Below are 23442 nucleotides of genomic sequence, written 5' to 3'. Positions count from 1 at the left end.
ATTCTAACATTTGACTATTTTCTGTAGTGAGTTATTGATAAAACGTGTTTGTTATTCTGTATGAACGCTCAGTAATCTATCTGAGTGAATCATTCTATGTCTTCAGTAATTCATTTGTTGAGAGGACCAATTACTATAATAAAGTCGCTTACAATTATATATTTTCAAGTATTCGAGATTCGATTCGATTCGAAAAAATTATTCGAATCGATTCTGAAATCACAAGGTATTCGAAAATGCCCAGCCCTACACCAAAAGGATGCTTAACGTTAACGTAAATTCCTTTCCATTTTTCGAACTGAAACCGATATTTAAACAGACAGCGCATGAACTCTCGATGACAATATGATCAATGAAGACAGTCTGGATGATTTTAAATGTAGGTCCCCAATGTAAAATCAATAAATTTAAAGTGGAAAAAATGACAGCTATGGTCTTCGGAGGCGTCCCGCTTTGAGGTCACAAAAATATGGTAAGCCAGTATTATACTCTGGTGTGTGTGGCTCCGGAATAAACTCCTTGATCTCCAGTTAAGTACAGATTAGAAGTACTCGTTTCGGAGAGATAACAAATTGGGATCTCTTACAGGAAATATTTTTTCGAAGATAAGTTTTCCATTCGAAAACAAATGACATTGCGTGTTGTGGTGGCAATGGGGACAGTCTATTTGATAAAAGCTTTATTTTCAAATATGAAAATTGTCGAACCAGAATTGGAGCAAGACCAAGAACGAAAATATGACTAACTTATTACGTTGCGAAGTATCAAATATTTCAGTCGATGTAAACAGATGGGAAATGACGTCTAAAAAAGGTTCATACTAACTAGAAAAGTAGACTGCTATAATAGAGGTGGGCACGGTTTTGGAACCAGTGGCTCACAATTTTGCCTACCTAGACTGGCGGGCCATGTGAGTGTGACGTAAAGAGTTGTTACAAATGTAACAGTGGAAAACAATAAGTCTCGTGCCAAAACTAAATTTAACAGCAATCTCAACAAATTCCTTGAGTTATTTTGAGCTAAAACATCAAAATTTGGTTTCAGTTTGGTTGTGTCAGCATCAGGCTAGCCAGATTGAATTATCGTACGGGCCGGATTTGGCCCATGTCTGTTCTATACTGTCAATGCTTTATTACTGATTGGAATCTTTCTTGATTGACCATTAAGCAATATTCAGAAGATTATTATAGTCATCTTGAACTACTTTATTAAACGTAAATTTATAATTGTCAGCCTTTAAACATTTACAATGAAAGAATTATATATTTTCCTTCTTGCAAATGCGATTTACATAGGTTGTTCCGTTGAGGATTCGGAATAAAAGACAGCAGTTAAAATAATAAATTAGAAGTGATAAAATGATCAAATTTATAGCATGCTTGTCATACTAAATTAGATGAAATGAATAATTTTGCAGTTGCTTCGCAGAAGGCACATCAGTATATAGTGTACATATCCAGGTAGGCCTACTTACGTTTATCGTTAAGTTAAAACAAGATATATCGATAAGAGAAACAAGAATTACAATTTTAATTGTAAAAAAAATACTTTAATATTCATTCAACACAATTGTTTGTTATTTACTATTGAAGTATTAACAAAAACGAGGGCCAGTGAAAAGATATGAAATGCTTCAAAAAATTATTTCTTTCGGATTGTGAAATGTTTATCGTTGTAATATTTGGTGAATATAGCCAAATTGCCGCTAACGATAGAAGTTGAGTCGATCAATTTACAACGCAGTCGTCATGACGTCATCTAGGGGAGGTAATTCTTCCTTTTTCACGGGAGCCTCGTAGACATTCGGAACTGCCGCGTTCTTAACTTGAGCGTATTCATGCTCTTCTTCTTCGTCTGATGATTGTCGAGACGTTGAATTTCTTGTGTAATGAGACAAGAAAATATATATTTATCGAGGAAATAGATTCAAAAGTTAAGATTTAAACTACAAGCAACGCTAAACATGATATGACCAGTGTTGATATTTTTCAATTTTCAAGCGTTCCAATACACTTACGACGGTATTAGTGATTAAAATAATTGAAAATTAGATTTTCTTCAGCATATCAGACAAAAAGTATTTTGGAAAATATAATTTTTGAGTGTATAGCTTGAGGATTTAACGTCCTAACCAGATATTATCGTATTCACATTTATGAAATATGATTGGAAAACTAATTCATCCGTAAGAGGCAACTCGAGAGAACATATATATATCAAAATAACTTTGATTTGCTCAGGTATGATTATCAGCAATTGCTTTCCGATTTTTAAATTCGTATCGTAAAATTGCAACCTATTGACACACTTCTGAATAAATATCAAAGAGCTAATGTTTACTTTTTAGTTTCGCTTACGATATAATAGCAGCGGGTATTTCTGAACCTAGCGAAAACACTTGGATTTTATTCGGCATCTAGCATGTTAAAACCAATGCCAAATAAAAATTTAGAATGAAACCTTCTTCGATTCAACAAATTTTTGTTTGCTCGAACCTACCATTACAAAAGGTAATTCGCGGTATGCATGCAATGATAACTTCAATGAACGCCGCGTTTCTTTACAAAGACCACAAAAACTTTTGTTTCAGGAACTGTCAAAATATAATATTTACTTCTTCAGCCTTTTCCGATGATGATGTTATTTTGAATAGATCCAAGTCTCATTTCAACCGCTATTTGATGTCATATTTGGTGATGATATAAATGCACACCATGCCAGTAGTGCTTGTAACTCTATTGGTTATTATCGTATTCGTTCCAATTTTACTCGAGCAAGGTTCGGGACCTTGCTTTGAGTAAGTTGGTATGAAAAGGACACTTTCAGAAGAATGTGATATGACAACAAGTATCATGAGTGTTTCGAAAATTACTCTCGATAACATCTGTGCTCATTTTGGGCCATTTAGTATCTGACCAGAAAGGTCTGAAATCCAGAACGCATACTTGTATATATACAAGCTAGAGGCTATATAACTCCTTTATAACCAATTGGATTCATTAGTTTTATTTACCCTTCAATTTTTGTTTTCGGCATATCATCTTCTATTTCGTGAACGTGATTTTCATATCCAAGTTCTTCATCTTCTTCGTCGAATTCATCATCATCTTCTAGACTGAATAAAATTATAAGAAACATCACAATATTTAATAAATACCTAACAAAATTGAAAACAACTTTATCTGGATGGCAATTAGAGGACAATCAACATCATTCAAAAATTAGAAAAAGACTACAAAATTTAAATTCAATATAAGTAAAAACTCAAGGCGTGTAGAACAATTTAAAATTTTTCTCACTAGGGCCAAATTTATATTGTTTTAATATTGACAGTTTTATATCTGAACTTATTCTGGAATATCGTTATTACTGCGATTTCGAGTTCTATTACCGCACTATTCTAAAATGACAAACATTTATTTAAATCTTCAACTTACAATAGCTTATCACAGTAATAATAATTTATGGCCATGAATGCGAATGCAAGCACGAGGAACACACAAACGGAGATTACTCCAACCAACCAGTTCGGTAGATCATCTGCGTTATCTGCAACAAAACCAAATAGCGGCTAATAAGAAAAAGATCTATGTACATTTCTGTGTTACGATGTTAAATGTCATTCAACGAAACGTATAATGGATAGCATATTGCTTGTATATATTGGATTTCATGATATGTTTCTGGAAGAGTTAAAACTTAAGATAATAGTTAGAGAAATATCAAAAGTTAGGGGTCGAGTTTCAAATAGCGCATTTGCGCTTGTCGAAATCGCAAATGCCTCAACAGGACTACCCAGATTTATTTCACCTGGCTCTTAGACAAAATCTATCAGATTCTTTGTCAAACTAAAAAGAGTTAGTTTTGTCTGATGGGACGTACACATACATATATAACGTGTTTTTCTGACGATGGATACAAATATAATAATGAAATTACGCTATTCTAGAGCAAAATTTAAATTTCTGATATATATATAGTTTGCAATGAAAAGGTTTCCAGTCATAGAATTGTGAATTTGTTGTCTAGTTTCTATCAGGAATATTGGATATTGGTAGTTAGTTACCTTGACAGTATCCGCCGTTTACCATGCATAACAAAACAGCAAATGTACATAATAAAAAATTTCTCGGCGTCATCATGTTGAACATTCTATTTCCAAATTTATACTTGCTGCAGTATATTAAATGTATATACATATATATATATTTACAATTATTCCAGTTACATTTAAAGTTACAATGTTCATGTATAGTTTAGAACTTTAGATATTGTATGCACGCTGAAATAAGTTACTTTTTCCTTGCTTTCAATGGAGGGAGGCGACAGTAACAATTGTACCTGATCAAGTTACAGATCTTGCATTTAGGCGCTAGATATTTTATTAGGTGACCGTACATTTGAACCCACGTACATTTGAACCCAGGTACATTTGAACCGTGTACATTTGAACCCATGTGTTTATCCGCGGATTCAATCTATATGCGGGTGCTAAAACCCATGGGTTAGGGTTAGTATGGGTTCAAATATCCGTAAAACAAACAAAAAAATTCCATAGGTGCAATAGTATGCAGGTGCAATTGTCGCGTGTTGAGATGTACGTGGTTCAAATGTACACGGGTTCAAATGTATTGAAACCATTTCATTAGTCGACCCGTGTCGAACATCTGGATAGATTACTGCATATTATTACAGAGGCGCAGCAGACAGGACTAGGCAATAAAACGCCTATTTTGTTCATATAGTAGCCTAACTGTCGTTCTGGTCCAGTACAACTATTTGCGGGACTATGTTGTACCAAAGTTCAATTATTCTTAATTCTTATCTTACGGTTACTGCCTTTACTTCTAATAATCGCACCACATTTCTAAACATACTTCAAATACAACTTCAACCTATATTTCTAGAAATAACAATTCTAGGGGCAGCTGTCGTACATGTAAACGCGACAATGCCGTGCGTATTCAATTCCGCCTATGATCCAGGTTAATAATCAACCAAAAGAGCAGGCATGCAATGGAAAGAGTAGGCTATTTGTTCATTCGAAGCGGAGATCAGCGCCTAAGTTGAATACTTCAGGGTGTTATGTTTGCTCTGTCAACAAAAGCTCTGAACTTTTTGTTCATACGTTCATCGTACCAATGCTGGCACAAAGAAAGATTTCCGAGCGGATGATCATATCTATCTTTTGACGACTCAAGTACGAGATTTACATAGTCATCCATCATTTTAAGAGTTGTTGACAAGTGTGATGTAACAACCTTTAACAGAGACGGAAGACTCGCTAGACCGGAGGCCCTCAAACTTTTTCAGCTTGCGGCACACAAAGTCGCGGTACAATTATTCAAAATCAGTTTTATTGAATCCCCTATCTGTTAATATTAGGCGTTTCGACAGTAATAAGATTAAAACAAGATTTCGCGGGTCAATTGTAACAAGTCTTAGGGGTCGGTCGACATAGTTGACCTTGCAGTCTTGCCCGCCCCCTCTCGATTATATTCTATAATTATTCTTTTCCATTTATTGTAATTTTACATTTTTTGATATATTCGGAAAATAAATCATTATCTCTCTCTTTCTCTCTTTATCGTTTTTAGCTTTTAATTTCTGTCAGCGTCAATAATATATGAAAATGTAAAAAATATTGTGTTGTACTATATATATATATATATTGTATTATATTGCATAATTATGTTGTACTGATACACTGACAGAATTCGTATGGCGAAATTTGTGGTAAAATTAAGAACTCGAAATATTTCATGTAAAAACATGAAATGTGAATAAGTAATATCAAAGAGTCTCTTCGATTTCTTAACAGCTGACAGTTTAAAAAAAATTTTCTAGTTAAAGTCTAGCGACTCTGCATTGAGCAAACTTGCATTGTTGCGTTGGGGTTGAAAACGTATAACGCCTTATATATATACACACTAGTGTGCCGCGGCACAGTTTGGGAACTCTGCGCTAGACTACAGGACGCTAATTAGGCCCTTCAGATTGCTTTCAACATATTTATTGACCTATCTCGTAATTATCACTGATAACCGCAAATCTCCATTTTAATGCTGAATATATATTAGGATTTAGCAATTTTTGAATAGCAAAAGTTCTTTCCCAAATATTCTCAAACTAAACTGGAAATCTTGCGTTTCAATCGACGGATCAGTTGAAAAAATGAATTATTAGAAATATTTGAACCAAACTCCGACGTCGAATTCCTAAAAGAAGAGATTCAGACTTACCCAGTAACTGCATTGTCCTTCAAGTTGTCTTTGCTATATAAATTTTGCATATTTGCGCTTTACTTAAATATTATTCACGGTGCGTTGATCCGTGCAATAAATCATCCATATTTCTGGTTTTATAACCAATTTGGTTGAGCGCAGTCTTCCGTCTAAATATAGCCACTCTTATGGCCATGCATATAACCATTCCTGCCCTTTAGCTGTAATAACCAGGTATACGTGTGTAACCGCAGAAACCACCAGCGGAAACTGTACTCCGAAAGAATCTAGGAAGCTGCATTGGAGTAATCCCAGCGTATTCTGCTTCCCACCCTCTTCTACACTAGAACGCATCCGGCACATATCCAAGTACACCCCCAAAGTTGTAAATGTAGTAAGTAGTACTGAACTATTACGAAGCCATAAGCGAGCCTCAAGCAATTTTGCTGCGGGAATACCCGCCTCGGCCGCATTTCATTCGTAATTCGAAATCCATAATATAATCAAAGACAAAATTTCTGTGCTACTACCATTCCTCGTTACTACCAATGTGCCTGGAACGTAGTGGTGGTGTGCATTTACCATAAGAGCATAGTAACTGCAAAAGTTAAGTTTAATCCATTGGGCGTAGGACCTCGTGTGGTGAAATAACAAGATAAACAATGAAAAATAGCACATTGCAAAAAAAGGCAGAGTATACATGAGCACAGAAACGATAACAGTATCTTCCAATGCGAAGAGAAAAGAGTCATAATAGATAATCAAGTTAAGTATGTAGTCTGAAGCATCTCTTAACAAAACTTGTAACTTTTCTGTAGAACTGTAACAGAAAGACTGGCAGTGTGACAGGGTATTAACCTTTCAATGTAGTGACGTGGCCATCCCTTCAAGTTTCCATGGCAACAGGAGCGTCTCCAGCAGCGGCCATCTTCTTCTTTAAAGCTGCGGCTGCATCTTCACATTGCTCAGCAGCCTAAAAAAAGGTAATTTTAAAGAATTCTGAAATAAATTTTAGCAGGAAAAATCAATCATGGGCGAACAATATTCATAGCAGAACATGGTTAGTAAATCCTTGCTAACAATTAGGATTAAGATCAAACAATTTATATGCATTCACTTTTTCTGGGGTCTTGGAATGTCCGTTTGAATGTCCATTTTTCTCCGCAGAATGTCCATTACTTGCAACAGCAGTACCATTCTTTTTGTCACCATCACCGTTTGCTTCTTGTTTGGCTTTTTTAGAATCACCTTCCGATTCTGCACAATTTTCTTCTTCATCAGGGGAAGGTCGCTGATAATAAATTGACAAGTTAATATATACTAAATGCGAAATTCTACACTATGGCTTTAGTCCCAGACTATGGTTTTAGTCCGTTGGCACTGTAGTGGTCATCATAACTCCGCTCAGTGAACATTTCATTATAATTGGGAGCAAGTATGCGTGACCTTGTTTTGAGAAAATTTCCTTGTAATAAATAGAATGGAGGCGTCTGTCAAAAGTTTCCCAAATCTCAGAATTCTGTTCTATTTCAAAAAAAAAAAATATGAAAGAATTCATACCGTCTTAATTCTTACGTATTAACACTTATTAAAAAAAACATGTTTTCCACACACACATGCAAAAAAGTTTCCGAGGGAAATTTTTTAATTTAGATTTAAATATGTGTTCAATATATATATACCTTTCGACGAACAAGATGTGAGATGTCACTTGATGAATCTTTGCTTGTAAAAGCAGCAGAGGACATTGGAGCAACTTTACGAACAGGAATCTGAAATAAGTATAAGTATCGCTAAATCCACCTGCTTCTAAAACCTCACGCCATTGTTTTAGATTCAACATTTATGCACTAATTGAATATTTATAAAATTTGCTACCCAATACTTACAGATGAGCAGGGTTTATCCTGTGATCCTGAAGTGCCGGCATCAAAACCAGTACTTGTTTCACCAGCAGATTGACGAAAAGGAGATCCTTCCAATCTACCTTCATTTTGTTTTTTTACGAGTAAGACATCTTCGATCTGAAAATGGATGTGTACCAGTACTAGAAACTAGAATTAATGCTATTATAAAAAATGATAATGGATCACTATCCATATCAAAGAATTTGCAATATATAATCTAAAAACCACACATTCCCTTGAAATGAAGCATGAGAAACTACAATGATACATGCTGTTATAACTTCCACATCCACATATGCTAATACATCTTAAGGACTGGTGCCAGACTATTATCAACAAGATCATACGCTTACTTACTACAAAATCCATATAAACAGCTTTCCAATATACAAAGAACCACCTACCAGTTTACTTTCTAAATTCCTACCTTCGAATTAATATCAGGAATCAATTCCTTTATTTCACCAATTTCTTTGCATTCAGCAATTGTCTCCGATTCCTTTTCCTTCTCACCTTCCTGATTTTCAATCAATTCTTCAAGAAGTTCTGAAATATAAATACAAAGTGGGGTGTGCCAAAAGAAATTATATTCATTTTGAAAACAGTTCGATACAAATCTTAATGCACTCCGAAAATTCAGTTGATAGAGACTAAATATTAATTATTACCACTAGATTTCGAAAATTAGTGAGAAATGCAATGAAATCACTTGGAACAAGTAAGAGATGCACTAGAAGGAATCAATTTACTGATCAAGTGATTGAAGAGCAAAGAGCATTCATGAATAAAGACATTTGGAGAGAGAAATTTTAATTATGCAAATAATACCAGCATTTCTCAATAAACTAGAAACCGCAAATACCTACCAACTCTAGATTCCAATACGTTCAAAGCATTTTGATAATGTTCGAGAGCATTGTCATATCGTTTCTCAAAGCTGTATGCAAGACCCAAATTATAATGAGTCTCTGCCAGCTTACGATCTGTCTCTGGCAAGTGTTCCTGAAAACAAAATCATAAAACTGAAACAAGATAATTGACACAGTTATTAGACGTATACCTACAAATTCAGTGTTACGTTAATTGGGATACACACTATGTCATTATCAAAGACGTTATCAAATGCTACAACACACAAATTTTTTTCACTAGGCTTCAAATGGTAATGTATCCGACATGTTAGGATACCAATATATGCCTTCTGATCATGGTGAAAACTAGATGATGCAATGTTGAATATGATATATTTCTCTGAAGGGCAAAAAAATAATTTCCTGTATTGTATGAAGACAATATATGATAATGAATCTTAATATGTGAAGTGAATACTTTGTTACAATTACTAGAAATAAGATAACGCGAAATATATATATCATACCTTTTGAGCGACAAGACATTCCAGAAAATCTCCAATGGCTTGTGGATAATTCTCCACTTCGAGTCCTAATTCACCAAGTTTCAGATGACACTGAGCAATCATGAGACTGTTTGGTTTACTTTTTTCTCTTCTGCATTGCAACATTATAATGTAAATTTTTAGACAGTAATTTATTGAAATCGTTAACCACAATCAGTGGAGCTTTATGTTTTTACTGTTGATAGAATAAAAGCTTGTCTTATTTTCCAAACTCTCCGATGCCGAAATTGAGACTAGAAATTTTTGATTTTTGAGAAGATGATAGCAGAGTGAAATTTTTGTCAGTCCGGAATCAGGAGACATCAGTTGTTTTGAATGGTTCAAAAGCATTCTGCTTTAAATGTTATAAATAACAAAGCTTCAACTTACTTTTTATATAAAACTTTTGCAAGTTCCAACATTTCCCAAGCTAGTTGCATATTAGATATATCATCTGGATCTTCTTCAGCCTCATCCTCCTTGGCAGGTTCAGATTTACTCGACGGAGGTTCGGAGGTTTCCTGGAAAAGATAGAATCAATTAACCATCTACTAAAAATTTCCCCGAGTCATAACTAGTTCATGCACCTCAAAGGAATTGAGCTAGATTTTCCAATACCACAGGATAATTATGACAATCTTGTTAGAGCATAACAAAAGCGAGGAACAGAGAAAGGTATGTAGCTGACTCCCTTATTTATCTCAATATAACTAAATGACTATTAGCCGAATCGAATACTTACTGGTTTTGCACATTCCTCTCCTTTTTCTTCCTTTTGTTTGGGTTCTAAAATATCAAAACAGAGTACTTGAAGTAATGAAAAAGTGAACTCTAATTGATGGCATAATATACAATTAAATACCTTCTGTTGTTTTACTTTCATCTTTAGGCTTTGTTTCTTCATCGCCTTTTTCTGAATTAAGAAAGAGTATCGATTTTGTGTATGAATAATCAATACTATAGATTCCATAAAACTAATTCGATGGTAGAATCTGGAATTTCCAATATTTCTGTACAGTGGCAGAGTTAAAAATAATTATAGACTTCCAAGGTCCTCGCATCCCTTCCTTGGTCACAACAATTGAAGCAATATATGAATAGCATTGAAATATATCATCTATAAGGGCAAGAATTACCTATAAAAGCTTGAAACCCATCACATACGATTAAAAAAAAGATGGCAGATTTATTATATTTTTTATCTATTCAATTTTGATTATTACCACACACAAAAGGGGACCTGGTTAAAATATGGTGTTTATAAATTTACAAAACATTGCTATGTTGGAGTGCTCACAATAAAAGTGATAGAACAAAGAATTCAAACAAATATCACTGAATAATGTGCAAGTCCAACAAAAAAGTGACAAAACACTCATTAGGAAGGGTGCAAGGACCTTTTTCAGTAGATGATTCTTTTTCTTGTTTTTCACCCTCTTTCCCCTCAGTTTCCTCCTCTGCTGCATCTTCATCCTCTGTTGCCATGGCAGCCTCAACTTCCTCTCTCAATTTTTCACGCTCCCCCTCTTGAGAGCAATGTTTAAGTTAGCCAATATCCACACTTTACTTTAACTGACTAGTGGGCGTAGTGGCATTCGAGATCATGACAGTGCTAATATTTCGGATTGTAAATTATAGAGACCTGATACTTTCCACTAGAACTCCTATGGGGAAATTCCTTTGAACGAGAACTAGAAGAGAAATCTAGTCTTTTCAATGAGCCAGGAGTTCTGGTTCAGATTAAGTTGTTAGTTGAAACAAAGTACAAATTCACGATATTCAACTTCCTAAAACATATGCATGGATAACAGATTCATCCTGCACAATTCATATTGAACATGAAACAAGACAATAGTTTTCATGACTACTCTGCGAAAACATCTTTTCCAAGATAAAATCCAGAGTAAAACTGGATTATACCAATAGCTCTCAACATTTCTACACTTGTGGACTGGTACCAAAAATTAAAAAGTACAAATAAACTGGCAGCAGGTAATTGATAGGAATGGGAAATATTACACTGCATTTGTGTTATATAATGCAATGTCTGGGATATAAAACACCAACTGATTCAAGCAAAATGGTGGAATATGTGGAAATAACATTTGAAAATAACACGCATTGTGTCGCTTCATATTGGTCACAAGCTGTAAGGGATAGATAAAAGGACGTCAATGTTGAATGGCATAGTAAGGTACATACATGTGATTCTTATATGACAATGCGAGAGTGAGAGTATGTGATGGTAATTGTCATCTGTTACTTAACAAATCCTCCAATATTTAGCATTATTAGTTATCAGTATTACGCAACAAAACTTTTTCTTTTCAGTACCTAGGAGGTTGCTATGGCAGAGGAGTAACAATACAAATTATAAAAGCTAGAGGATGGAAAAAAACACTGGAACACTGATTTATACCTGGAAGATCTGCTTTTTCAAATTGTTCTTCATCTTTGTCAGATTCATCCTCGTCCTCTGGCACTAATGAAAAAATGAATATAAGTTTAGTAGACAGAAGTAAAAGAGACTAAATTCTGTTAGCTTTATTATTCGTACAGATAGTTAGGTTACTATTGAATTGAACAATCTTTGAAAAACCTTGAGCTTACCTCCTTTGAGCGCATTTCCAAGAACACCATTCTCCAATCTTGCCAATTCTAGTAAAGAAACTCCATAGTAATAATATGCATCACTGCATTCTTGAGCCATTTGCCCATGCTTGTTTGACCTGTAAATACACAATTATAACTGGAAAAAAACATGTGACGGATCATTACAATTTATTCTTTTATATTACACTTATCGCTCTGAACAAAGCACCAACTAATATCGAATGATATGTAAGTAATTTCACAATGGCAATGGCAAACAAAGCGAAATTGTATTGCACAAATTTTCAGAAAAAATACCAATAGGAATAGGGGAACTGGGGAAATACCTAATTTAACTCACAGTAAGGTACATGCATCCTGAAAACAAGCAACAGCTTCAGGATAATCACTACATAAGAGATGCTTTTTGCCTGCCCCCATGTTGTCTTTGATTTCTTTATCAACATCTACAGGTCTGAAATAGAAAATTTTAATTAATAAAAATGTGGTAAAATAGGAGAATTTAAGACAATAGATAGAAATACAAAGTATCGATAGCGCACTTAAATCGAATGTAGGCTATCTAACTAAGACTCAACCAATGTTCTAGTCTGCAGATCTGTACTAATATATTGCAAGCATTCAACAAATTAAACACTGGCTTAATAAATTCAACCACTAGTAATAGCATATGTGGTATGAAATACAGATATAACTTTTCGAACTGTCGAAAATTAATATGAATTTTTGAAACAATTGTATCGCCAAGAAATACATACACAACACTAAAGGTCATACACTTGAATTCTGGGTTGCAATTACCTCATCCTGAAGGAATGAATTTGTTTGAAAGAAATATCAATCAACAAAACTATAGTTACAGTGATTGAACATGTGGCTTGTGAAGGAATGCTTTTTATGATATTTAAATATGTCTGCAGGCAGAAATTAAAAGTTCTAGATGAGATTATATTATAGCTAGATTTCTCATATTACTGAATCAAGCGAAGTACAGATAACTTTTTACAAATATAGAAACATGAAAAAAAACTATTATTCCGACATGACACTTTTAGCAACTGCTATTCCAGTCTTCTGACTAACTCTGTAAGTTAGCAACGATATTTTAATTTCTTCATTTACAGAAACAAGGAGATAGGGAGAAGGATTTTACTGTTATATAACCTACAATCAGACAGTACCATATATGAGAAAAATTAAATATTAGGATAGGATAGGATTTACATATTTATCCCGGGGGGAGAGGAAAGCCGATAAGACGGCTTATCCATATGGCGAACCACGGCCTCTCGTCCGGTTACCATTCCAAGTCGGGTATGGGATTAGTTTTACTGTATTGTTTGTTTTCGGAAGCATGGACTTGGTGGTGGAGGAAGCCGTAACCGACCAGCGGTTACGTGAACCACCCAACGACTGAACGACGGCGAGGAGTCCAGCAATCCTCTCGCACATAACCATCCCTGCATGGGATTCGAACCTGCGAACCCACGCAGAGTAATTAGAGGTGCGGTGGCGAGAGTATTCCTAACGCTTAGCCCGTTGAGCCACACCGCCGCGCCAAGTTAAAAGTTAATATTTGAATAGTCTATCACATCCAAATACTGAAATCTAAAAATATTCACATTTTTTGCATTTGGTAACATAGACTAATTCTGCAACTGCCGAATTGAGCCATTTTTTTAATTTACCAAGTCAAGCTTTATTTGGTTACCGTAATTTATTAATTGCAGATTTGAGTACGGTCAGACGGTATTCGAAGATCAGAAATTTATTTATTTCAGAATTAAGATGATCAGAAAAAAATACTGAATGAAAAAGGCCTAGTCTACAAGCCAACTCACGCCTCTATCTCTTGTCCCTGTCCAGTTGATGGAGCATCATCTGATTTTGGGTCTTGAACCATGGTGTCTTGATTTTGTGATCTCAGGCTGTCCCGTGAATAAGATAGTTCTGTAGTTTAAAATTAATATTGAAGAATACTCTAATATTGGACTTAGTAGTCCACTTCTGAGCTTTATTTTTTAAAATTTCACCGATTTTGGCGGTGGATATGCAGAATAAGGAGGTGTCTCTTCAGCAAGTCAGCCCTTTGAATTTGATCAATCTGTCAGTTGGCCAATATCAGAATATCAAAACCTCGAGTTCCGCAATTCCTGACCGTGGGGTTATACCTGCAACCAGACGATGCCGCAAGAGAAATAGGACCAAACAAGTCCTCGAAAATAAACCATGTGTCAACAAAAAATCAACCCTACAGCGCCACGTTTCCAACAAAATGACCAAAGTTTCGAGTGATCAACGAAACGCTTGTCCAATGATTTCTTCACTCAGCAATGTTTTGTTGTTGTGCGTAAAATCGGCGCGAAACGTAGCATGTTGTGCGTAGGTTGCGTTCCGCCGTTCCGCTTGAAGAACAGTGTACGATTTCCCATGGAAGTGATCTTAGCTCTACTTTAGATTTTTCGTCTATGTGACTGTAAATTGATTCTTTCGAACAGATATAATCACATCTAGTGGTACATTTCAGTGTGCTCCTGAGTAACCCAGGCCATAAGGCGAGCCTCGCATCGTCCTAATATGGCCCTTGTTACGATAGACTGGAAAAAGATGGGACAGAAAATAAATACGACTAATATTAACTGTCGACACTGTTTGCAATGTCATATTTTATACCCTCGCCATTGGCAAAAAGCAGTAGTTTACCACAGATTTCCCCAAATTGCTATCCGCAAATATTTGTGCGCAATGCTAATGCAAAAGGATTTTGAATACTTGTAAATGTTGGGCTCAATTGCGTCATTCGAGTTTGGTGTTTTAGCTGCTAATGAAAAATTGATGTTACTTGTAGTCGGAGTTAAAAAATTCTTTTTACTTTTATTTCAATATACCGTAGTATTCAAAACAGTTTAGTATCATAATATGTTACGAAAAATTATATTCTATAGCACAGTAATAGAATAGTTTATTCTAAAAAAATATTGTTTTTAAGTTTGAAAAGTACTTATCCGGTTCAATTTATATGGCTTTCTAGCTTTCGTTTCAACATACCGAAAGATGCCTAACTATAAAATGTTATTGTGATACTGATTTATACTTTGTTTTAGAAACAACAATAGAACAGCAGCAGCATTACTGTATTGATTTTGATAAAATGTTCTGTTACAATTCGTCTTCTCGGGCAGAGCGTTTTCTTACGCGTTGCTTAAGAAAACCTGCATATAATGCGATAGATTTACATAACATAAACAATATTATGATATATACTCTGAAACCGCGCTAAGCATGCAAGCAGATTTGGAATCTTACAACTCGTGAAGTCAAGCAACTCTCGGCAGTTTTACTGAAGTATGATTACAAGGAAATATGCTTCAAAATCGAATGCTTAGTAAGCAAGCGCTATCTCTTAAAATAAGTACTTTTCACATTTTCTATGATACCGGAAATAAGTTTTAACTATCGAACTATATATATATATATATAAATCTACCTATCTGACCAATTTTAAAATTTTAATGAAGGTTGGATTTATTATACTCAATTTCGGGCATAATTGTATAGTAAATGTTTGTTGTTATTATTATTCAGATTTACGCTGCCTTTGATTTCATTACTTTACTTATTAGCATTAATTCACTGTTATATAGTAGCCTACATTTCTTCCCTACGAAGGCTATGGCGGTATTAGGACTTCTTGCAATAATGTGTTTATTATATTCGGTAAATATAATTACACAAGCTTCTTCAGCACTATCTACGCAAGAAATAGACTGGGTTAAGGTACGTACGTATGCCTGTTAGTACATATATATTCTTATATGCCAACCCATAAATTTCTTAATTACCTATATAAAAATGGAGAAAATTGAGTGTAAACAAGTTTTAGTAAAGTTGGACATTTTGCACAAAAGTGCTACCGTGTGTGGACGGCGGTAGGCCAGTCCATATGATGACCATAACCGCCATATATGTTGCGTATTCAGTTCTTGATTTTCGTCTTCACACTAACACGGACCAGTTTGCAATGTTTGGAAATGGCTACCCGAGCTGCACGTTTTTTTGAGTTCATCGTTCTCAGTAAGACTTTCTTCGTGCGTGGTACGAACCAGAAAATCGATATCTTAGCCATGTGTGTAGGGTGGGAGTAGGGCTGCCAACTTTGTGTTAAAACATTCTGAGACACCTTAACGACTAGAATTTGAAAATTGATGAAACAAAAGCTTGTGAATCACGAAAGACCACAAAAGAAACAGTGTGCGCTGTGCGTCGAAAAGTGATCATCCCGCGGCGTTATTTTCATAAATTCAAGCCTCTAAAATAATTTTACCTTAATCAAAAAAACTTGAATGTTGAATTTTTGAGGCATAAATACAAACGAATTATCTAATCCAGTGGATCTCAAACTTTTTAAGCCGCGACGCATTTCTATAATTTAGCAAGTCTCTTGCCCCACCTCAAAAATAACCAGCTCACAATAAGATACAAATAACAGATAGTTAATCCGGAAGTATGTTTAATTCTAAAAATACGTTGACAATGCGCGGACGGAACGTGAATAATTGTTTTTGGCTGATAAATTAAGAAATGTAAATATTCAAAATAGGGCGGGCAAGATCAAATCTAACGAAAATTTTTTTTGTTAATTAGCTTCACGCCCCCTCAAAAAATTCTAGGGGTGATTCTAGGATTCAAATCAGACCGTAACATCTAGCGAGTCCGGTTGGAGGTTGTAAAACGTTGGTTTTCGAGAATATTGAGAATATAAAATCATTTCAAGCTACGAAAATTTACCGTGGATAATACAGAAAATTCTCTATTATAATTTTAAAAAGTGGCGAGGGTCCGACCCCCAACACCCTCTCCCCCAGGGTACGCTGTCTGTCATCAATAGGGGTGGCGGAATCGAATCCGGATTCGATTACAGAATCAATTCTTTGCGGAATCGACTAGAATCAATTTTATGCATTGGAATCGATTCTCGAGGTTAAAACTTGGATTGCAAACAATGCGTAACGTTTTGTGGAAATTTCTTCACATATACCGGTATGTATAAACTGCTATGTTGAGTTGCTACGACGTCGCAAATTTCACTATATATATACGGTATATATATTTCGCGATTTAGTCTCCTGTGACAGATTGAATACCCATACTATACTTAGTTTTGGCCTTCTTGTCCGTCCATATATTCGAACATCGCTCTCTTGTTTGATTTCATATGGTATAGCTTAGATGTGTATGTTTTCTCGGAAATATATATGTTGAGGAATCGAAATTCGGAATCGAGAATCGGAATCGAAAATTTAGAATTCGGGTAAGAATCGAATACTTTAAAGTAATCATACTTAGATCCTTAGTCACCAACGCCGGAGAGGTTATTCGGAACATATCCTGCGAAGAACATAACTTTTGTTCAAAGCGCCTTGGTATACCGAAGATTCAATCATACACACGTAACACACCACACAAATAGAATTTCGCGCGTAAAATGAAAACCCTGAGATTAAATGGACCATTCACAACTACAACTATTAAAGATGTCCAGTGTTATTGGAAAATTTTTGAGTCGTGATATACTGTATCTGAATTTGTATTCAAAGGTAAATATTTTTATCAAATATTCATATATGTTTGCTTCAGATTCAGCAAATGCTGCCATTGTATGACATTATCGATGTTCCACAGGCGGAGATACCAATAGGATGTTGCAAGTTTGTCAATTTCACCTGTTTTGAAAATCTTGTTACTGCCACGGTTGAAACTTATGCAGAAGGGTAAAGTGTTTTTATTCATCATTATATTTAGTACCTGTATTTCTTTTTTATATTTATGTGCTTGATTTTCTCATCTTCTCCGACAAATGAATTTATAAATTTTCAGACAAAGTAGACTTTACAATGTTCAATATGCTCGTGAACCATCTGGAAAATATCATACTACAGAATCTGACCGTAAGTATGTAGAGCACCATCATTGGAAGAGTGAAAAATTTTATCTTTGTTTCAAAAAATATTGAGTTTCTAATTATACTTCGACAATCGACCCTTTTTTTATTTGCAGGGAAGACATATACAGATATGTTCCATAGATTCGCTACAAAAAAGATATATGCGGAAACAGAAGGTAGACATGACACAGAACAACCTATTAAATTCATAATTTGTTAAAACCATGCTGCTTTTACTTTATTAAATAACAGATATCGACCCACTTGTACGCCGACATTTGGATGCAGATATAACATTCCTTACCGACTACGAAAGCTATTTCATTGCTGTATTCTTCTATGGGCGAGGTATGTAACGATTTGTATTAGGAGTAGCGATGGATATGAGTGTGGATACCCATTTGAATGGCCTCTTCCGTTGTAGTCTACACGTTTTATAATAAAGCTGCGTTTCATGAGATACCGCATGAAAACGTTTGTTCTTCCACGTATATTTTAAAACCTTTCATACCTTATGAGACCCGACATTTCGCCCCACAATTTTGTCGTCCTCCATCATTTCACCTTCTTTTGATTTAATTCTTTTGAAAAAATCTTCTCTAGAATCCGCTTTTTAAGCTGTAAAGGGCATTTATAGGAGGATGATCATGGTTATATTGTTAGGCTTCATTTAATATTTTATCTACATCGGTTTTAAGTTTTCGTTTCGAAGATATATATGATTGAAACGATATCAATATTGGATATAATTTGCTGATTAAACATGATTTTATATACTCTTGCGTCAGATTGGAATGCATTCGTGAAAGCCAAAACACCTCGGATCAACGTATTTCAACTTCAAAAAATTTCTGAAGTTTTGGTTGACAATGGTTTCATTTCTCCTACCATGACGTTGAAGAATGAATGTATCAATCAATATCCGCCAATGCAAGGTCAGCCAGGAGCAATAGTGATCAGTGAATCTACTTGATCCAATATGGACATTTCAGTTTTGGATACTTGACAGAAGTATATATTATGCATATGCGGATACTAATTTTATAAACGGAAGGATCATGTATCATTTTGCAGTCCGTTGATATAAACATGCTTTTTCCACTTGAACAGTCGACTTGACGTGATTCCTGAAAATATTTCGATTCTAGTGATATAAGATTAGTCTAGTCTTACTAAAAGACTGCATTGCTATCTGCCAACAAAACATCACACGTCAACGATACTATAATTAATTAAATGTATTATTTGATTTATACGTAGCAATTCGATAAAATAAACGATAATTATCTAATGCCTCTAATTAACTTTAATTACTGATCTGTCTCATCGGAATAATAGCGAGGAATGGGATAAATTTGTTGACCAGCATGTTGTTTACATTAATCTCTATAGGTCAACAGGAAAATATTCGTTTTCAGTCTCGCTAAGAATTTTGGGTGGAGTTTTCTGGGAATTTGAATATGGTATACCGGATAGAGATCTGCTAACACATACATTGTGCAACATCACTCAGTCTCCCTTTTAACAAGTGTGATAAATGGGTGAATGTTGGCAGGTTTTTTAGGTTAGGCGAGTATTATATAAATGATTTATGACCATGCAGAATATGCTCATTAAAATCATGAATTTTTTTTGGTCGAATTGAAATCGTACGACGCGAATCCGATTGTTTTTGACGTTACATCTCTGTTATTTTTGTATCACCCCATCCCCGACTGTCTTTAATATAACACCACATAATGGTGCAGATACCAACGGCAGAGCCTATAGTGTCAACCTTATTAAGTCGACTGAATAGATGAGGCATCGAATTGATAGGGATAACGATTTTTCATCCAAAGATACAGCAACATCATATTTCAATATACGCCCGTTAGGCCGTTTATAGGCTACAAAATCATAAATATTGAAATAACTCAACGTTTTCAGTTGTCTTTTTTTGTTTTACGTAGTTTATAGATACTGGATACTCATAGTTCGATCACCTTGAGTAAATATCTAAATGTTTTACAGCATTCAAACAAAAAGGGCATAATATAAAAGTAATTTTCATTTTTCCAATCTCATCGCAATTTCCAGTCATCTTTTACTTTCAACTACAGGTCGATATATATATAAGAAAGTGTGCCAATTGGATGACAAGATGAGTCATGAAATAATAGTAAAAGCGCATTCACTGGGTTACCTCAAAAAACAGAACCCATAAATTTCTTAATTACCGGCGCGGTGGTGGTGTGGCTCATCGTCATCACTTAACACATGGCAGCTGAACCATTGCCTATCATCAAAAATTTCACGGGCCAGAAATATTTTGTCGAGTACCAGCATAAGAATACACAAATGCTAAGTTCTCGCGACACAAATTCAAATTGTAATTGAACAATATAATTCACAAATATTAAAATTTATTTATCGATTTATTCAAAACAGACAAATGGGAGAAAACATACGACTACTCTGTGATATAATTCACCATACAACATACAATGAAATAACTACCTGACACAATATTTGGATTAGATATTCATAGAGCATTTGATAGTTTCGAATGGTGTTCCCTGTTCCAGAACCTAAAAACATTCGGATTTCAAGACAACTTCATTTCGTGGATAAAAATTCTTTATAACCAAAACAAACAACATTTTCTTCTCTGTGTCAATAATTTTACAAAGAGGACTTAAACAAGGCGACCTAATCGAATCGTATTCATTCCTGATAGTAATAGGCATTTAGCAAATATGGTTCGTAACAACGAAGATATCACTGGATTTAAAATAACAGAAAACGTAATTGAAATAGCTCTAGCTGCAGATGATACCGTAGTATTTACTGATGGTTGATCTAAAAGCATAGAAAACTTTATTTCGAACGGCTGAAGTGTTTGACAATATACCAGGGTGCAAAACAAATGCTGGAAAATAACAAGTAATGAATATTGGAACTTAAGAATGATATAATTGTACAAATTATTCTCAACAATTTCAACTGGAATTATGAATTAAAATTGTTGGAAATTACAACTACGACTAATTTAAACCAACTAGGCTATATGAACTTGACTTACCGTCTAAGTTGCAGCAAATACAAAACATTATCCAAATTTGGTGTATGGGAATATTAACAATCCTAGGAAAAGTGTGTGTAATCAAATCATTAATTCTATCTCTTTTTACTCATCAATGTACATTTTTACCAGTTAGCCTACTATACCCAAAAATTTGTAAAATCACTGAATTTATTAATATTTCGTCTCCTGTGGAACTCAAATCGGGAAATAGTTAAACGTAAAACACTGATTGGTCCCAAAATGAAAGACGGAACTGATATGGTAGGCGTTAAAAACTACCATCATTTCTGAAAAACGGAAATGGTTGTATCACCTCATTGATAAATCGAAAGAGAGATATAGAATTACATAGTTTGCTGATGTGAAATTTGTGACATAACTCTCGCTTCATAAAAAATCTTCATTTTTTAACTATTAAGGGTACACTTTGTACCTGGTACATATATGTGGAATTACCATCTAATGCCAATATACATCTCTATATTGAACCGTTATGGTACAACAAAAAATTACAATATGCAAGAATGCCATTTTTTTTTTATAAAAATTGGAAAGAAAACGGAGTCTGGGAATTACATCATTTGGTGAACAAAAATTCTGTATTTTTTTTTAATTTTAACTGATAGAACAGTACGGTATAGAGTACAATGTAAATGAGTATAGGGACTATTGTAAATTAATTGTCTGCATACCAAAAAGTTGGATGGGTTGTATTGAGAATTTTAATGATTTTAATTGTTTACAGAATATAGACATGTTTGATTTTGATGAGTTTTTATCCGGTAAAAAACAACAAAGGTTTTGTGAAGAAAATCCAAATTTACCTAATGACTTTAATTGGCTGCATATTTTCAAATAACTAATATTCAACAAATGAAACTAGATTGAGATCTTTTCAAACTAAATTTTTTCTGAAAGCCATTGTGCTAAAAATATTTTATATGGATTTAACCTGGTGAATTCAAATCTTTATGGATTTTGTGAAACTGCAATTGAAGACCTATTTCATTTATTTTTTGATTGTCCAACCAAGATTTTTGGACACAATTTAATGAATATATTATCACTGAGAATCCGCCATTTACTGTGAACAAAAAGGAATGTTATTTTGAACCTACGAATAACATGTTAATCAATTGTATATTGATGTGTGCTCGTTTGTTTCATATATCGCTGTAAACTGCAACGTGTTCTTCTAATATTTGGCATTTTTGTTAATCTTATCCAAAGTGTAAGAGAAAGCGAAAACAGGTATGCAATTAACCAGGGCAATGTCATATTCAAAAGAGTGAAGTTATGTTACGTTAATATGTTATACATATATAATATATGACGATATGCTTTCCTTGAAATTTATTTCCATGAAATCAATGTCAATGAAAAAAAAAGATAGGAGATTCTTGACTAGTTACTATAATAATTAACGACCATGGTTTGTTCAAAATCCTTGCTTTTCATTAAATCTAAAAAACAGACAAATGTAGCTGGTATCATGTGAAGACTATATAATATAGGACTTCCTTTCCATTCTCATCTCCCTAATAAATCTGTAGTAGGTCTGCTATTCTGCTAATGGAGGCTATAGGCTACTTGTGACGTGTGCTTCCGTGATGCAGTGAAAACGTTACCGTGTTCCTATCTCAGCAAGGTATTTGGTGCACCCACAGTTTCTTGCCTACACAGATTTTTTTCGTCCGAATTTGATTAAAGTCAGATGAGCAATATCTTCAACTGATATCGGGGCAAGTATCGCTGAGACCGGAAACGAACTATATTCTTCATTTCAATACGATACAACCAACGTGAGAAACGGTCTACACCAGGGTGGTCCAAACCCAGGCCCGCGTCGCATTTGTGCGAAACTAAACAAAAAATCGCATTTGGTTGGTATTGTTTTGTCATGAAAATAACCAGAGTTAAAGTTGAATAATGTGCTTGCTTGGCTAGTCTAAATCGTTAATTAACTTTGCATATATATTTTGGTTGGGAATATATTCTAACAAAATAGGCTTCATAGAAAACTAAAATTCGGATGAAGAATCCATTAGCCTAGGTTGGCTTTGCCTGATAACTAAATATTAATGGCCGAATAGTATAATTTCTGTCGGATGGATTTTTACAAACAGCCTAAAATATATTTGCAGAAAATGCTGCCCATATGTCAGAAAATTAGTAATTACCTTGTATCTCAAATTTGGTAAAATTCTCCAATCAATCGATCTGCAGTTATCTGTAAGTTATTTTGTAAACATGAGTTTAAAAAGAATGCTAACCAATTCAAACAGATTTTT

The 23442-nt window shown here is 34.5% G+C and overlaps 3 protein-coding genes and 1 long non-coding RNA gene across 5 annotated transcripts; 2 read left to right on the top strand and 2 right to left on the bottom strand.

Annotated features, from left to right (window-relative positions):
* Positions 1–1234: 1234 nt before the first annotated feature.
* LOC144428284 (uncharacterized) lies at positions 1235–4216 on the bottom strand. The gene is made up of 4 exons (XM_078117290.1): positions 4067–4216; positions 3438–3549; positions 3014–3115; positions 1235–1880 (listed from the first exon to the last, which is right to left on the bottom strand). The coding sequence occupies exons 1-4, from the start codon at positions 4197–4199 to the stop codon at positions 1733–1735; spliced, it is 495 nt and encodes a 164-aa protein (XP_077973416.1). The 5' UTR covers positions 4200–4216; the 3' UTR covers positions 1235–1732.
* Positions 4217–6819: 2603 nt separating this feature from the next.
* Positions 6820–14471, bottom strand: LOC144428155 (protein HGV2-like). Of its 2 annotated transcripts, XM_078116975.1 has the most exons (15): positions 13982–14469; positions 12481–12594; positions 12138–12256; positions 11947–12009; positions 10925–11053; positions 10390–10440; positions 10270–10313; positions 9918–10048; positions 9510–9639; positions 8998–9133; positions 8559–8677; positions 8114–8248; positions 7907–7996; positions 7342–7515; positions 6820–7197 (listed from the first exon to the last, which is right to left on the bottom strand). In XM_078116975.1, exons 1-15 carry the CDS (start codon positions 14041–14043, stop codon positions 7111–7113), a joined length of 1584 nt encoding a protein of 527 aa, XP_077973101.1. In that variant the 5' UTR covers positions 14044–14469; the 3' UTR covers positions 6820–7110. The 2 variants fall into 2 exon arrangements, with proteins under 2 accessions (XP_077973101.1, XP_077973102.1); XM_078116976.1 differs by lacking the exon at positions 10925–11053 and having other exon boundaries at positions 13982–14471.
* A 1324-nt stretch (positions 14472–15795) lies between these two features.
* LOC144428218 (uncharacterized) lies at positions 15796–17915 on the top strand. The gene is made up of 2 exons (XR_013478211.1): positions 15796–15917; positions 17778–17915. It is a non-coding gene; the product is annotated as an uncharacterized LOC144428218 (long non-coding RNA).
* On the top strand, positions 17910–19345 carry LOC144428011 (uncharacterized). Its single transcript, XM_078116645.1, has 4 exons — positions 17910–18088; positions 18198–18260; positions 18337–18432; positions 18873–19345. Exons 2-4 carry the CDS (start codon positions 18215–18217, stop codon positions 19055–19057), a joined length of 327 nt encoding a protein of 108 aa, XP_077972771.1. The 5' UTR covers positions 17910–18088; positions 18198–18214; the 3' UTR covers positions 19058–19345.
* Positions 19346–23442: the final 4097 nt, after the last annotated feature.

The sequence above is a fragment of the Styela clava genome, chromosome 10, assembly GCF_964204865.1.
Source record: "Styela clava chromosome 10, kaStyClav1.hap1.2, whole genome shotgun sequence".
Taxonomy (NCBI): domain Eukaryota; kingdom Metazoa; phylum Chordata; class Ascidiacea; order Stolidobranchia; family Styelidae; genus Styela; species Styela clava.
Note: the sequence above shows the minus strand (reverse complement) of the source record. Positions and strands in the feature narration are given on the sequence as shown.